The following is an 18,046-nucleotide window of genomic DNA, read 5'->3' as shown; positions in this document are numbered from 1 at the left end:
ACTAGCTTGTTAATTGCACCTGAAAAGAGACTGGCTCACTAAAGCATTACTACAACAGCACAGCTTATTTTCTTCTCCTTGTTGTGAACTTTGGAAATTTCAAGGATTTGGTACCCTTATTTAAACATTGTTATTCTGAAAACACTACAGGAATATGACAGTAGTGGAGCATCAATACCTATAATTTCCTTCCTTTTCCCTTGTTGAATTAAATAGTGTGTTGCTTTATCCCACTTTCCAGGCTTTTACCTCACCCTAGGGCCAGACTGCTTGCCAATCTAATTAAGGCTTAAGAACTGTAGCTCTACTGCTGTGATTTGAAACCCAGGTCCAACTGAAGGCTGTAGAGTTAAAGTTTAAATCCCTGAATCCAGAAGGTTAACTTATTAGCGCATGAGTATGTTAAGTCACTTTGCTTGAATTTCTAGTGTAATCTCCTTCAGGCTATAATTCTGCATATTTTTGCATATCTCGCTAATGGCTCAGAAATGTTTCCATTAGGAATGCAGTAAGGGTTTTACACTAGTGATACAGAAATAAATAAAAAAATGTGTTGCCATATATTTTCTATTTGGTATGTATTAATATGTCAGTGCGGATATAACTGTAAATCAGGAAATGAGTGTTTTGCACATTTACATTTTCCCCTAATATTTTGGACCAACCTACCTCATGCTAAATAAGAAATAGCTGTAATTCGGTTCTGATTCAAAGACTTCTGTGCCCATTGCAGTTTATGCTTTTACAAATAAGAATCAAACTTTTTTTTCTTAGTTTTAAGAGTAGTTTAATTATCGGAGTGTTATAAAAACCTGCTGATTTATTTACTTATTTGTTGGAGGAAATCGAGCAGAACCTGGTAATGTAGGCTGGGAATGTATGCAAAGAGATCAAATTCACACCCAGTTGTCCACACCACCACCTTGATGTTGGTTCATCTAGCTGAAAATTAAGGTTTTCCTTTTGTTTTCTTTTCTTTGCTTGTTTAATTCCTAGCTGGATCTGTTCCTCGATCTGGTTCACTGCATGGCAATGTGTTTGTTGGCGCTGCAGGAGGGGACCATGCAGCCGGAAAGAAAGCAAAATGACAGGCTACTCCAATAGCTTATAGCCAACACTTAGATTGACATAAAACACTTGTGAAACTATAACCTTGCAAAAATACATTCAGTGTGTTCTAAATGATCTATAAAATTGCAAACTCTTGGAATAAAAACCCTACTTCTGTTTTTCTTAGTTACTATGTGGGCAAAATCTCAATTTTCTGGTTGGGCTTGCTTTTTACTAGGAGATGGAAGGAAATTGCTTATTTTATTTAGGGGAGTTGTTTCAAAGGAGAATTTTAATTTTGTGTATCTGTTTCTGCGAACCCGTCCAGGTTGTATTTGCTAGTGTTAAAGAGGGCATAAAAGAAATTGCATCCACTGTTTCTAAGCTGTTTCTCCTTCTTTAACTTGATTGCTTTTAGAATTGTTGAAGAACTAAATTGTTTTTTTTTCAACTGAGAAAATAAAAGCTGCCTCTTATAGGGCTTACGATGATTTAAACCAGCATCTTCCTAGGAATTGACATAGCATGATTGTACTTTAAACATATTAAAAATCTGAGAGAAATGAGAACAGCTAAGCTTGAAGAAGCATTTTTTCTGTACATTTTTAAGCATGTTCTGTGAGTTCAGTGTCTGTATGAAAACTAAGTTGACATTCCTTGATCTGGACTTGCCCAGAATAGTTGATAGAATTTCTGTAGGGTGAGCAGGATGTGTTTCCTTGCACTGTTAGCATGCCTCGGTGAGGACTTGAAGGTACCCACTCCTGGAGTGCAATGGTACTTTGTATTTCATGGCTGAGCTGAGTTTTTCATCCAATGCCAAAAGTGGAATTCTCAGTGGGGAAATGCTGGCACTGGGTGAACTGAGCTCAAACTGCTAAATTTCACCACAAACATAGTATTGCTCCTATAAAGTGTTTAAAATCAGGTTGTGTTCCAAGCGCTTGAGTTTTAGTTACAGCTAACTGAAGATTCAGACAGGGATTTAATCTACACTATGATGGTTTTCTCTTTTCAGGTGGCAGAGACATAATGTTGACAGGTATAACAGAATGAAAAGAAAGGAGAAATGCACAGTGTCTTAACATTTTCCAGATATTGCAAAGAAATCTCAAGGAGGGAGGCTTAGATTTGACCATTTGTGAGTCAGAATAAGGAAGTAAAGACCACATTTTGATTTGTTCCCAGCAGTTTGCTAGGATGCTAAGTTCCTGATTCTGATTAAAAAAAAAAAAAAAAAACAACAACAAGGAAACACAAAACCAAACAAAACCAAACAAAAACAAGCAAACTAACAAAACACTGAAGAGCAGCTGTAAAATTTCTACTGATTTTTAATACACAGTCAATTACTGAGGGGTGAGATAGACCCATTGAATAGCATGGACATTAGAACAGGCTCTTTTCCTATCTAACTGATAGAAGTAGAGAGACATTCTTGTAAAGAATACTACTGCATATGTATAACAAAACTGATTTTTTTTAAATAAAATTATATAGATTTGAAATTATTACGATTGCCATAGGATGGATAGCTCAGCAAAAAAGAAATCTCTTATTTGATGTGTTTTAGTCTTGATTAAAAGAGTCACTGATCACTGTATGGCAAAAGTTGTTCATTCATTGCATCTGAGCACAAATTGAATAATTCTTGAAAATTGCACAAAATCACTTTGATGAGCCATATTTTATCAAGACAGAGTTCAATATTTATATTGATTTGGATAGGAATGCCTATTGCAGAAGATTCTATTTTATAAGATTGCATTTAACAGGAAGAATGTGTTTCATGGATTAAATATGTACTCAGAAAGTAGGAAACTGGTAGTTTTTGTATCTCATAAAAATGGTAATGCAACAATTAGCAGGGTCATACTACAAAGCACAGACTTTACTCTAGCTTAATGGATCTAGGGATATGCATTCATCAGCAAGGATGGATTTAGCATAAAACGACATGTAAATGAATTGATGACTGATCATAAATTAATTTTAGTGTTGAAGAAGTAATAGAGACACAGCAAGATGCCACTTTATCATAGTACTTTATTGCTCAGCAACATTTGAGCAACTACTTAATGTTCTGGGTGCATTTCTCTTCTAACAGCTTGAATAAATTTGAGATTTTTTTTTGTGCTTTTCAGCAATATGGAAACCAAAAAATCTAAAAAGATTGAAAATGCAAACAAAGATAAATTTGTCTAAGTGGCATAAATTCATTTTTCATTACGTGGTTATGAAAAGCATTAATTTTGCTTGGACTTCTGAAGTGTCAGATATGTGTATATGATTTGACTCCACTTATTTAGAGTTTAACACCACTTCCCCCTTTCCCTCTCAAAAAAAGTGTTTATTTCAGGTGTATATGGTTAATATTTGGGGCATCTCTGAGGAAGTATGCTGTAAAGTATAAGCCCAAGTCAAATTTTTGAAGTATGATCTTATTTATATTCTGCATTCAGCACCTTCCATTATTTTTTTTTTATCTAATGGCACAACAACTGTTGCCCCCTTTTATTTAATCACTTCCATTAAAATTAGTGGTCATTCTTTCTTTATAATTATGACCTAAAGGAGGTGAATATCTTCTTCCTGTACGCAGGCTAGAGGACTTCAGCATCAGCCACTGGGGACTTCAACCACATCTGACAAACCTGAGCAGCCTGGTCGTGTTCTATCAGAATGTCTGCAGAGGAGGAAGCATGTAATGTTAGTGTGTGCTCTGTGCTTTTAAGAAAGAAAGCGCGCAAGCACTCACATACAAGTCCCAGTGACATCAGTTATCTTTAAGCATGTAGATTTTTGTGCATGCAGAGAAGCACTGCATGGAATTTTCAAAAACGTTAGGTTTGCTGTGAGCAGATTTTGTTTCACAAGTGTGTTAGACTTTTTGTTACCTTAAGTAAAGCAAGACTACACCTTCCAAAGAAAAAATACTGTTTTAATTGTAGGCAAAATGCCACTAAAAGCTGTAGCGTGCAGCCTACAAGGAGCTGGCACCTCTATTCCCTTCACCTTTCCCTGAGAGCAAGGAGCTTTCTGTTTGCATTAGCACCAAGAGATATTTTATGGAGCAAGAAAACAGAGTTCAACATTTCACAGAGTTGATTTTGTTCCGCATAAAGCATTTACTGCTGCTGTCAGCAAGAGTAAAATTTACAGTTGCCAAAAAGCGTAAAAACTCAAATGTGCTCTTGGAGAACACACAGTGAGCTGCATGTAAAGGAGATACTAAAAGCCTATTTCATTCCATCTGAAAATGCATAGTTGATCTGAAAGAGATGTCAGCATCTCTTATGCTGCCTTTATTCAGAGAGAAACAAAAGTATGCCTGATTGGGGAAATCAAGAGGCTGGTAAATGCCGTTGGGGAAGGCTTCCCCTTGTGCACAGAATGAAGGCAGCTGCATAGAGGTATAAGGGGCCTGGGCTGGCTGGAGCAGGCTTGTGCCCATTGGGTCACATCTGTGCTTCTGGAGGGCAAACAAAACTAGAGTGCTGCTGGGGAAAAAAAAGAGAACAAATAGGGAAACTCGATAGCTCAGGAACCAGTTGAAAAAATGTGGAGATTGCACTGTTAGCTTGCTGACTTGAGTAGTTCTGAAGAGCTTTTCTTCAGCTTACAGTCCACAGGTGGTCCACTAACCAGAAGTAACATCATTGTTTGCTTTAATTGTCATCTGTGTTGATGTCCTCCCCCAGTAAAGCTCATGTCCATGCAAAGACTGAGCTGCTGTATTCAACCCACAGGCAGGGCACCTGTTCCTAGCCTAGCTGGTGTTTGTTGTCCTTGAGAGGTCAGGAGCAGATCCCCTAGAGGGTTGCCTGAAAAACTGGGAGTCTGATGGCAGTGCTTCACTGATTATTGATAGGTAGGTGTTATTAAGAAAATCTGGCATGGCTATGTGTGTGTAGAGGAATAAGTGTATAAACACTCATTGGAGAGAGCATTATAAGCTTTTGTGGATTTTTAGTCTATTACACGTTTCAAATGTGGATATTTTTTTAAACTAGATTTAATCCTTCTAAGAGCAGATGGAATATAGCAACTGCTTCTAGATACACTGCAAAAGTATTCCATCCAAACAATCATGTGTATTATATGCGTGTAACTGTTTAGTGGTTAGCAGATGGGTATAGCAACGTGAGCAAATGAAAATTCAAACTTAATTTCATTGAAAAGATCCATTGTTTTGTCTACAGATATAGAAAAGCTATGTATGCTCATACATATCCTATTCAGTGTATATTTTCATGTACCTACATACAAAGTAGAATGTATAAAATACTTAGGCCATTGAACTAACAAACTACATCATAAATTTTCAGCACCTGAATATTTTCCTTTGATATCTGTGAGTCTAGTCATATTTTTATGTTTCAGCTTCTGCTTACATATTTTGTGGAATGTGTTGATAAGCAATTGTTTGAAAATGTTCTCAGCTATAGCATTTCATTTTCTTACATCTTCATGAAGTGTTTTATCTCTAGTATCTCTTTTCATACATCAGCAATAACTGTTGCTGAGACTTTGCTCTCCATTCTCACTGATGTCCCATCACACTTTGATTGTTAGTTCGGTTTGTTCCTTTTCTCAAGGAAATTCAGCTTCAGCCTTCCCTTGTTGCTATCTAGACTTCCCTACATTTGTCTGCATCAAGTCAAGTCTGTTTGGAAAACAACAATTCTGTGTGTGCTCTTAGCAAGCAGAATCTAACTCTGTCACTCTCTGTTCTCTGTCACTCTCTGTTGCACTTAACACTTTCTGCCTGTCAGACCTCCATAGACCTCTTCAGTTTCTTACTTTCGTTTTCTTGGTTTTTTTTTTTTTTTTTGTTTTTGTTTTTTTTTTTTTTGTTTTGTTTTTTGTAACTTAGGAGTGCATGGACTTCTGTTATTATAGCCTGCCACTTTGCTAACATCAAAGGATTCAGTCACTGCAGCATCACAAAATAATCCATTGTTCTTAGGCTTTGTACTCCAGCATAAGCAAGCCAGTATTGATTTAACAGTTGATGATTTTTAACAAAATAATACTTTATTGGACAACTTTTAAAAAAACTTTGAAGAACGTGACATGATGCCACTGTTCATCTTATGTATGTTGATATAATTTCACCTGTGCTAAAGGAATTGTTAGGTCAGGTCCGTGATATATCTCTCCACAAGTATTGTCAGATCTTGGAGAACTGATCTTCATTGGTTCACTGGGATTTTTCTCATTATGCCACTTTTTAAAAAGCAGCCTTCAGATATTTTAAGATGAAGAGGCAACTTTTCTATGTCAGAACAATATGCTGTGTCTACATGGTGCCACACAATGCCATGCAGTAATTCAGGTCCCAGAAGCATTCTGATAGCTCTACACTTCAGCTAGAGTTGGTAACTTATTAGTATGACTGCTCTGTTCCTGGACCGAAGCTGGTTATTTGGTAGTAGCTGAGTATTCTTTGCCTTGTGCTCCACTGGACGTTGTAGAACTATCCAGTGTCATTTATGCATGATTTTCCGAAGTACAGAGCACCATCAACTCCATCTGTAATCACCAAATTTTGGTACTTTGAAATAATCTGAACTCACTGATAGCTTTGGAAAATATACATTGCATTGCCATACTGGGTAGTTGATCAGTTCTTTCTGCAGTGAAAAAAAGTAAAAGAAAATATAAATGAAGAGTGGAAAAGATGAATCCTACTCTTAGTATTTTGTTTTTCATTTTTTAATTATGTCAAGATTTCTACATTCTTGTCGTGTTTTTTCTTATACATATATTTTTTCTGGATCCATTTTTTGATGATGTTATTGCTTTCCTCTCCTGCAGTGGTGGTAACCTATAGCTAGGGTATGGTGAGGCCTGCACTGGCTCACTGTGTGACTCAGCATTCAAGAACATGTTTGCTCTGCTCTTGAATGTCTGTTTCTAAGCTTTTTTAAAAAAAGAGAAATCAATCCTGTAAAATGAATTGCTTTCCAATAGTTCTGTTTTGGTCATTAAGATTGCTCATCTATTTTAAAGTTTTGGTTGAGAAAATGTCATAATGCCAGTCTTCTTCAAGAATGTTCTTGAAGCCAAGCTCTGGTTTCAGCCATACCTGCTGAGATTTAGACTTGTGCTGTCCTAAATTAAGACTTTTTTTGCAAAAATCAAACTAAATGTTGCTTTAAGTTAAATAAAGTAAAAAAAAAAAAAAAAAAAATTACCATCAATCACGGGAAAAATCTTTTAACTTTCAAAAGAATTTATTATGGCATCTATATGTGTGTATAGGGTATGTATTATTTGGTTTTCAAAGTGACAGTTACACAGTGCAAACTATGAATGAGATCCCAGTTAGCTTTTATAGTGCTCTTTTCTATCAAGCTCTGTTAGCCAACCTTTGGGTTTCCTGTTGAGAAAGAATATATACTAAGTGGGTCTTTAAGATTTAGATAATCAAAAAAATATCAAACATGTACAACTCACTAGACCCCTACATTTGTTTTTAGGTTCAATGGTAAATGGATGGGGTTCTGCGTCTGATGAGGACCGTAACTTTTCTAGTCATAGATCTAGTGTAGGTAGCTCCTCAGATGACTCGATCTTTACCAGCGGCAGTTTTGCACAAGCACTGGTTGCAGCAGCAGATAAAGCTGGTTTTAGGCTGGATGGAACCAGCCTGACAAGAACAGGTTTGTAGACTCAAAGTTAATGCTTTCTGCATGAAGGGTGTCTCTGCCTGTTCTTCTTTTCAGTGAACCTGCGTCTCACTTCACATTTGTCTAACATGCATGGAGTAAGGTGGATGGAGATATTTTTATCAATATATTTAAAATAAAAACTTACGTTATGTTTCATTTTTAGTGATTTGAAGTTGTGAATACCGCAAGCTTTTAATCAGCACTTTCAATCTTCTGCAGTTTCTCTTTATGCTGACTCTGCTACGGATTTACTGACATATGCTCTGTTTAATATTTTGGTTAAGAGATCATTAATTCTGCCTTGCAGTCTTTGATGTTTTTATTCCTGCAACATCTCCTCACTATCATTTACATTTCCAATGATGAAAGTCATGTTTAAACTATTATCTCCATCCCTGCTCTTCTGTTGCATCTTTTCTTGCAAAAATGTACTTTTCTGTGAAGTTTTTCTAAGCATGGGGGTGGAATGCTATGATTTAATTATAAATGATATGAAATGTTTAAAAGTCTTTTTAATCAACTGACGTTAACAATATTTAATTCAATAAATCATTACGTTTTGATTATGTTTAATTTTAATTATGCCAACTGAATTAGCCAAGTGAAATTTATCACAGGTAAAGCGACTATTGTTTTTGAAAACAACCAGTCTTATCAACTAGAATAAATTAATGAAAAGTAAATATAATTTAGTTCATAATTGTAAAGCTCCTTATGTTTAATTTTTAACAACAAAAAAAAGATAAGCACAACTTCCTCTTAAATATTCTGAACAAAGAATGTATTTGCATTTGCTTAGTCCTATTAAAATAGAAAAAAAAGGAAAACAACAACAACAACAAAAAAAAAACCGCCTAATTATTTAAATCCACCTGACATAATACCAAAGTATTCATTCAGGTTCCTGTTTTTTATTATGCTTTCTTCTCCTGTTTCTGCCCACGTTTCCCATAATATTCCTATCATATAAAATTTTTTACAATCAGTTTTGTACAAAATTTATCCTTTGCTAAAATGCTTGCATTCATGATAAATGTGTCCAAATGTTAGGGATGATAACTGCCAGCTTTCTATATGCGGTGATTTCATGAGAAATACTACCTTTTAGGAATGAAGAAAAGAATCCGCAGTAAAGTCCTATGCCAACAACAAATCACAGGGTGAAATTCCAGCCTTCTTCAAGTCATTCAGACCTTGCCTTTGGTTAGATGTAATCATCCTTAAAAGGCAGTTATTTCACTGTTAAAAATAGTTAAAACTCTCATTTGCTTCTTTTAGTTTAGCAAATTTGGCCAAACTATCACTTAAAATATACCATTTTGCTTGAACTGTCCTGAATGAAAGGCACAAATCCTTCCTAAGCATTTTATTTTTGTTCTTCATGGCCTCAGTAAAATCAAGCAACTTGTATTAGGCCCACTGAGAAACAGTTTCCACCACGTATGTGCACACAGGAGTTCAAACACGCAGACACTTTTAAGTATGATTCCTTACTGTAGCAATATGAAAGAATAGGATGAGAACTCCCTTGTCAGTTATATTTTCCTAGCTTAATTAGGTCACATATGCACTTAAACTGAGCACTTACATGTAATTCCTTGGATAGGCTATTAGAGCTAAGGTTACAGAAGAGTATCCAACCACTGTGGTTATCTTTTTTATTGTCTTATTATTCTCTTAATGATTCAGAGAAAATGCTGAATCAAAAAGCACATGTAAACAAACAGCCTCCCCTTTTTTCCCCTACTAAAATACCAGCAAATGGAAACAGCTCTGCAATACTTACTGTAGTTTCCTTATGATATGATACCTACCAGCGTAGTGCGATCAATCAGACCAGCCTATTATGGATCTGCTGTACCACAGTAAATCCATCATAGTGCAAAATGTCGTTTTCCAGTGGAAAAACAGCAGTATTATTTCTGTTCATTGCTCTGGAGGAAATCTGAAGGTCCTGACTCTTTACTCCTTTGGACAGTTATTTTATCCCACTCAGAACAGCTATGAAATATTCTTATTGATATGAAATGAGAAGACCAACTTCATAGCCTCACATGGATGTGTTTGATTGTCTGGCATAAGAGGGGCTGGTAAATCCAGACACAAGATGTCTCTCCTGCAAGACACTTTGATTCCATTTTCCAGAAACCATTGTGTGATTTGTCATGTAGTTCAGCCAGTTTCCCTTTTTAACACCCATGGGAAATTAAATCACGAATTACTGGATTCATCCTTGTCTCCATTTGCACACACTAAATCTACTATAGAGTCTGACACTGCTCAGCAGTTCTTCCTGGAAAGGCTGCATAAAAAAATAACATGCTGTAATCAGATATTAGGTACATTGAAAGATGTGTTTTGGGAGCCTACACATCATTTGTATTTGTCCCGTGTCTGATTTAGGTCAGTGCTATTTATTTTCCTTCATTTTCATGAAGGGATAAAAGAGAGAATTTTTAGTGTATATATATATATATATGTATTTTTCAAATCAGCTTTCTGAATTCATGATCACATTTCTTTACTCAAGAGAGTAAGTGTGAAGGTTCTTCATCCTGCACTCACTAGTTGTGCTTGCACGTTGCAAGTTTATTTTTACAGAACATCTGTGCAGTGTGAGCTAGGATGGAATTTCAGGCTCACATCTGAATTTCTTTGCATTAGCGGCCTTTTTCTTTTTATTTTTAAACAAGATATATAATATTTTGTCTGTGTTCATCTGCTGTTTTACCCCTATCTGTGAAACAAGGGCTTGATCACTTGTCTTTGTCTGGCTGCAGCTGTGCCAGCTATAAGAGGTTAATGTTTCCAGCCTTTACCCAAATGCTTATTACTGCTTCCTCCCATCTTCAAAGTTAGCTTCTTGGGTGGGCGTTCAGCTCCCCAATTCAGTTTAAATGCATCAGGCTAGCAAAGGCATACTGTTCATACTCTTTAAGTTCAGTTGGGCTTTCTTTGGGAGAGGAGAGTTAAGGAATGCCCACATGAATGGTTCAGATGTGGCAACCTCCAACAGCTGGTAAGGACACAAGGCTGGGAGGTAACAAAGCCTAAGAGAGGGGTCCTCCTCAGCGTACACATCAGTCTGAAAATAAAAGATCAAGCCTTCAGTAGTCAGGAAAAATCAGAAGGCCAATAGATAGATGTTATTGTAACATGAGCATTTTAATGCTAAGCAGTATGTTAGAGAGATTATAGCTACTTTTTTTTTCATTTTGCCCTCTTTTTGCACCAAAAAGTATTTTAAATAGTGCAGTAGATAGCAGTTTACTCCTGATTAGGTTAATCTAGATCCTATTGTATGTGGTGGCATGCTAGAAGTAAGGCCATCTGTTATGATGCACCAAGTGTGGCACTCATGCACTAGAATTTTGGCTCTTCCAGGGGTTTTACTAAAAAACATAAGTCCCAGGAGAGCATGATCTAGTTAACCAGTAGATAATTCAGCCTCATATTAGCTTAGGGTTGGTAGATCAGAAAAATATCAAACAGCCATTTTGGCACTTTCCACTAGCCCTTAGAGCATTTGAGCCTACAATTGGACTGAAAGAGCCGTTCTGTCTGGCTTACAAATTTTCCAGTGCAGAAAATGTTAAACAAAGTAATAATTTTAAGTTCTAAACAAATTAAAGCATTAACACCCCCTGAGATGCTCGGTAAGGGTCATGTGCAGAGGGAAAAAAAAAAAAAAAAAAAGACTGATATTTACTTTTCTTTAAACGTTATTAAATAAGAAACAAGCCTAATTAACTGAATAAAAACATGGGAAAAAAAAGTGAATGGAGTAAATGAACTGTGCTCAGGCGGTTCCTGCCATGATGCTTTCCATGATCTGCTCCGAAGAACAACGTCAAAGATACACATAAAAGAGAAAGTACGTATCTCCATTAGTCTATATATTAAAAAAAAAAAAAAAAACGAGGAACAAATTCATTCAGAATAAATAATTTTTGAACACATAAAATAATGAAAATAAGTAGGAAAATGTTACTATTTAAATTCCTTTTTTTTAATTTCTTAAGAGACCTTGAAGTATACAAACCTGCACTGCTACATAGCTTGCAAAAGCAGTTATGTTTATCTCACTGGACTTACTCCAGATATACAGTGCATATGGGAGTCCCTAAGATGAGAATCTAGCTCAGAAAATGTGAAGGTGGAAGGCAGGAGGAGATAAATTTGATATGATTGAAGAAGTGTTTTCCTTCACTGCTGAGGGCTGAGGAGTTGTTATGACACATCTGTTCTGAACGCCAAGCAGGTAGGGGTTACATGGTGTGCAGCGGTTTTAGCACAACAGATGGAACGACTTTAATTATAAAAGTGAAGACAAAGGATTGCCAAGTTTCTCACTTTGCTTACTGTGGTGTAACTTAAGCAATTGACATCAGCAGGTATCTCAAGGGGACACTTGCTTGCCTCAGAGAGTTAGACCAGATTTAGTATTTCAGAATATACGTTAACAGAACGGCCCATTTCAAGTCAATAATATTTTTGTCATCTGGTTTCTCTTTTTCTAGGCAAAGCATATCCTTCCTCTCAGAGACCTCGGCCAAGCAGTCCTTTTTCTACTGACAGCAACACCAGTGCAGCTGTCACTCAGAGTCAGAGGCCGAGGCCCACTAAAAAACACAAGGGAGGCCGGTTGGACCAACCCCCCTTGCCTCATCGTAGGGAAGGAATAACAGATGGTAAGTGTGGTGGTGGGAGGCCCTGGTGATGAGCTACAACACGCAGCTGTGCAGAACTGGAGGCCGTAAAGCAGTCTTTTAAGGAATGTCTGTTACAGTGAGTTACTTGTTTGGTGAAGTAGGGTCCCCAGGTACGTCAGCGGTATTGCAACGCTAGCAGTGTGGAGCTTGGTTAAGTGACTCTTCAAGGAGCCTTTCTTCCTTTCAGCTCTAAGCAAGTCAGCTCTAAACAAATGAGCTCTCAGGTCTCAGTATAAATCTTATGAAGAAATGATTGCATTGCACATAAGTTGGCATTAAAACATGACCCCTGGGTAATTTCATTTCTAAGTAGTCACCACCAGCATACAGTGAATTTCTAAGAAGAATCGTGCAGCCAGTCCTACAGTGCTCTCTTTGTTTTCTGCTGTTTTTGACTGCCATGCAACAGCTATAGCAGTACGTGCCATGCTTTTCTCAAGGCTCTGTCTCGCATCTTCTCTGTGCTGCTTCATCCCTGAAATTCAGTGACCTCAGTGACTTTGTTTCTCACTTAAGCATCTCCAGTTCTCTCTTATCACCAATTCCCACCTAGAAATTTCAAGTGTATCCGTTCTGCTCTTCTAATCACTGAAATCAGTTCAGCTTTCCATTATCTTTGTCTACCCCATCTTGAGTTTGGCAAAAGATGCCTTTGCTACCTGTTACTCCTTGAGAAGGTCTGACTATAAAGGTAGGCAGCTGGCTATCTTCCTCTCTTCTCTTTTGATCTTGCTAGTCACTGTAAGTGTTGAAATTTTCAGTGAGGAGAAGCACGCAAATGGAAAAATGGTGTTAAAGGAGCCATCGAGGATTACTGTCATGCAGTGCAGATGGGGATGTGGTCACTTTCCTCATGCTGAGCTGTCTTTCAGTGTTCAAGGCAGAACAGTTCTGAGAACTTGACTGTCCCACCTGTCTTAGTAGCCCTCAGAATGACACTGTCTGAACTGGCAGGAGTCATGCCAGTGAGTCAGTCTCCTAATTTTTAGTATGCCTTGACAAGTCTTTGAGTATATGGGCAAGGAGTAAAAAAATCACTCTGGTATAAATGTCCTCTGTATTCTAGTAAAAATCAGTTGAGAATCCCTTCATCATCTTCTTTTATCAGGCAGCATGTTGTAAATAGATTTGATAGAGCATATATTTAGTTTGTTTATTTAGAATGTGCTATTTATTACTCTAGGTGTGTTTAAAAATATATTAACATCATGCAGGCTGGACTGGAGCCACTAAAAACACTACAGCTCCCCTCTCAGTCATGTTCATCAAATGTACTGATACAATTTTACAGCATGTTCTGACAGATTCCCTGTTTGTCAGACAGTAGAAGTGGAGAACAGATTCCAGAAGTGAAAGTCTTCACCAGAAGAGTTACCATTATAGCTCACGCTCTGTGACTCACCATCTCTACCATATTGTTTGAGGAAAGAACTCAAAATAGCTTAGACCCCACTCTTATGGCTCTGAATTGATTTAAACATTAATGCTATCCGCTTATGGATATATTCCAGAGGCCTCACTGCTACACAGATCTGTCAAACAGATATGTTTAGGAGAATAGGAATTGGAAATTGTGAGTGTCAATCCCACAGTTGTGCTGGCAATCCCCTTTCTGTGCATACATTAATTTAACCCTTCAGCATAGCATATATTTTGTCACCATTAGCTATATGTACTTGTGTGTTTGTAATGCATTAAGTGTTGTGGGACCTTAATCCCTCTTCTTTAAAATACTATTACTATAGAAGTGTTTAATAATAACATAGTTACTAGAAAATAAATGGGAATCTAGTTTAGGTCATGAGGAGAATAGAAGTGTGACTCCTCAGGGAGTGACTCCATCATAAAATCTGACATTGCTTTAAATTGGTGAAAGAGATCGGATTTTAAGATTTATTTAAGAAGAGAAATCTCCTATGGTCTTTGATTATTCTTTATAAAACACTAATCTTAGTGGAGTTTCTTTAGTATATTTGAGTCAGAACACCAATTTTATACCATGTTCTTAAACAATCAACCTCTCAAGCATAGACAGTAACAACTTCAGGACACTATTAACTTAACATTTGCCTGTTATGAACCTAGCTGAAATGCTTACTACATGTTCCAAAAATTTAGTGTTCAGAAGTCATACAGGATCCTTTCCCATTGTTTCTTACCACAGAAACAAGCAAACACAAATTGTATACTTTTTCCATTTCAAGCGTTGCTGAATATGAGTCATTAAAGCGTAAAGACAAGTCTGAGTCATAGCTAAATTTGTAAAGGACATTTGTCAATTAAGGAACTTCAAAGATTGCTGCTGTCACCTGTATGTATGGAAACAGACATTTAGGAATTTCCATTGTCCAGAAATTAAAAATGATAACTGAATATGAAAATAAAATTTCATGCTTAATTTTGAAAGTAATCCATATAAAATCCCCCCAAAGCCTCTTTCTTTGTTTTCTTCAGTCTCGGGTCCGAATCCTCTGGACTGACTCTACATTGAATTATCCTATTTGTCCTCCTGTACAACTTGTTTTTCAACTTTCTATCGTAAAAGTCTGTGGAGACAAAGGAAAAACACTTTATGAATCGATCAATAATGGAAAACCTTTAAAAAAATAAAATAAAATAAGATAAAATAAAATAAAATAAAATACAAACATGAGGTTTTTATTTCTAGAGTTCAAGAAATAATTTATTTTCTTGGAATCAATATATTCACAAATTATCAAATAATGGAATTTGCCATACGGGTAATGACACAGTAACTGCATAACTGAAGGTGAAAGTTCTTCCTTGTTTGAGCATTAGGTTTAAAAGAACAAAGAGAAGTCAGAGTGGAAGTATGGCTGGTGGTTAAGATAGAGAAATGTGACTTAAGACTATTAGCTTTACCAGTCTCTTGTTTATGTGCAATTTTTACTAAGGCAGGCTGTAGTGAAGATGCTTACCATCTGGTACAAGAAAGTGGTTCAGAGTCTTATTAAATGTAATTATCACCCCTAGGAAAACAGATGACTAGCACAGGTAGAAAGAGATGTCCTTATACTTCTTGGTTTTTCAACTTTTCCAGCTAATAATGAGAGGCTGTGCCCAACCTTACGTGATGTCTCAGTTATTTGGCCAGTGTTCTGCTTTCTAAAGGAAGGCTGGAGTAATCCCAAGAGAAGCGTGCATCTGTGTCTGATAAGGCTTTCTGATGTCCTACAGCTTCTCAATCACAATTCCTCTATTACTAAATCAATGAGACCATCACCTACCTCTCAATACACTTATAGATAGCTTTGCAAGTTTGATAAGCTTGCCATTAGAGGCTACAAGTGGTAGTTTGGATGGCATCCCACTAGCCTAGGAAGTTACTAGCTCAGTATGGATTTTCAGGTGTTTTACTTGGCACTTGGAAGATAAATGTAGTGTAGATGGAAATGCAGTGACAATCAGTGACATCATTCTGGGTGCTTTCACTGAAAATCCTCCTTAAGTCCCTAATTATCTACATTCAAATCTTCCCTTGAGTAACTGACATTATGGAATGAGTTGGCTTCCGTCTGTGTGGTAATAAGTCTGCTTGTTAGGGACTGAAAGAACTAAGTCATCTGATCTCTTTTACCCTTTACCAGCAGCTGAATTCCCAACCATTAGCCATCATGTATGTACATATGTACAAGTGTATGCAGGGATGTGTACGCAGTTGCTTAGAGATATCTTAGGCTGAGATGGGAAAGAAGAGGTGTGGGGAAAGACAAGACTGTTCTCTGTGACATTGGAGGAAACTCGTGACTCCAAATACATGGAGACGTTACATATATGCCCCAGCAAAATAACAGCATATTTAGTAACTTAGGGCGGAAGATTTGCAGTAGAGGACTTGACTTGTGGAGTGAATAGAAAGCCACATTGCCAAATGAAGCTCTCTTCCACCTTTTTTTATTAAAAATGAAAGGTAGGTGTTACTGAGACAATCAACCTGAGTAAAAAGGTGAAAAAGCAGATGATATAGTCAGATCTTCTCAGACATATCTAGCATAGTTCAGTAAGTATGTATTCATGCTGGAGCCAGCTTACATTAATTCTGTAATACCTGTAATTCTTCTAGAATTGTGTGAAGCTTCATCAGAAAATAATTTTCATTTTTCATTCCAGCTATTTCATCCAGAGACCTAAAACACCCAAACAGCTTTACAAACATGTTTTTTTCATTTCACTTCTACTCATCAGGCAATTATCCTGCCCATTTTGCAAATGTATAAAAGCAAAAAGGTTAACAGCAGGCCAATAAAATAAGTCTCCCATAATTCCAAAACTTTCAGCTAGCTCTGGAACATGCAGGAGAGCTTAAGTACAGGAGCCTTTTACCTTCTGGATATCTAATTAATAACAACTCTTAGACAGCAATTTGTGAAGAAGTGTGCTGTATCTTAGGAGGTATAATATCGCAATTATTTTAATATATTTTTTTTTCTGTGATACTACTACTTAAAAATTTTGTTTCTATTAAACTAAATATTTTATCTTGGAAAATAGCACTGTCAGATGACATGTTATGACTCTATTTATTGGATTCAGTGCATCTTCATAAAGTGCTTATAAATTACAACTTCAGTAATATCTATTTCAGATTGCATAAGCAGATGTCAGCGTTGTGGTTCTGTACATTAACTGGTTATGATTGTAATAAAATCAATTACAAGAAATGTCGTTTTGGAAGCCAACACTATAAAGCAATTTTAATATTGGCAAGCTCCCATACCCTCCTGCTTCCACCTACAGTAACTCAAGTTTTGCCATTGTCATGAAAGGTCACATCTATATTCATAACTAAAAATTTCTCAAATAAATTAGTGCTGAACATAAAGCACACACCAAGTGCACTGACAGATTATTATTAAACTGTTCTATCCAGAAGATAAATATCTTAATTTGGGATATAGCAGTTTAGCTATGAGCAAAAGTACAGAAGCAACGTCAGATACAACTTCTTTTCCTTTTAGACACAAGTATCTCACACATCTGCATTTAACATTAGGAGACAATTTTGGTTTGGAACGACGTCTTACCAACTTGGGAAGTGTTTGTGCCCCATATGTAAGAGACAGAAGTATCAGCTCTAGCAGCAAGGATGTGAAGCTTCACGTGAAGCTGAAATACAGGTTTCATATAAATTAAATCCAAAGGCCTCCTCAACAATGTACAAAATGAGTTTAAGTCTCACTACGATTAAGAAAATCAGACCTTCCTGTGGGCAAAGGAAAGATTTAGTATTCCATGTCTTTCAAATTCCATGATGAACCTTCACCTAAAGTACAAAATGCCAGAAAGCAGGGTATAGCCATATGTAGTGTAGACTAATATAGATTTAGTGAAGCCGGTAGGATAGTGTGAATTTGTTTGGGTTGTGCTTTGCCCAAAACCAGAATTAAACAAGTTTTCTAAGTATAAAACAAGTATGTGGAAGACTTCTCATTGAAATATTAAAAGTACTTCTTTCTCTTTTTTGATTGTTTTTAAGAATGTAAGAATTTTCTTGATTCTTACTAGTCAATCATATGGTTTACATTAAATCTTACAGTTAGAGTTGTCATTACCCAGGTTCTATAATTATCTCCGGTAACAAACTAA

The 18,046-nt window shown here is 36.5% G+C and overlaps 1 protein-coding gene across 12 annotated transcripts in view; it reads left to right on the top strand.

Annotated features, from left to right (window-relative positions):
* Nucleotides 1-18,046, top strand: part of ROBO2 (roundabout guidance receptor 2) — a 461,934-nt gene that overhangs the window by 429,373 nt on the left and 14,515 nt on the right. For 7 of the 12 annotated variants that reach the window (XM_040649984.2, XM_040649974.2, XM_040650000.2 and 4 more), the window contains one exon: nt 12,248-12,418. In XM_040649984.2, the coding sequence (XP_040505918.1) occupies nt 12,248-12,418 (171 nt within the window). Of the gene's footprint in view, nt 1-7,535; nt 7,719-12,247; nt 12,419-18,046 lie in introns of all 12 variants that reach the window. The other 5 variants (XM_040649960.2, XM_040649927.2, XM_040649923.2 and 2 more) reach the window with 1 other exon arrangement.

The sequence above is a fragment of the Gallus gallus genome, chromosome 1 (genome assembly GCF_016699485.2).
Source record: "Gallus gallus isolate bGalGal1 chromosome 1, bGalGal1.mat.broiler.GRCg7b, whole genome shotgun sequence".
Classification (NCBI taxonomy): domain Eukaryota; kingdom Metazoa; phylum Chordata; class Aves; order Galliformes; family Phasianidae; genus Gallus; species Gallus gallus.
This window is presented reverse-complemented; position numbering and strand designations above follow the sequence as displayed.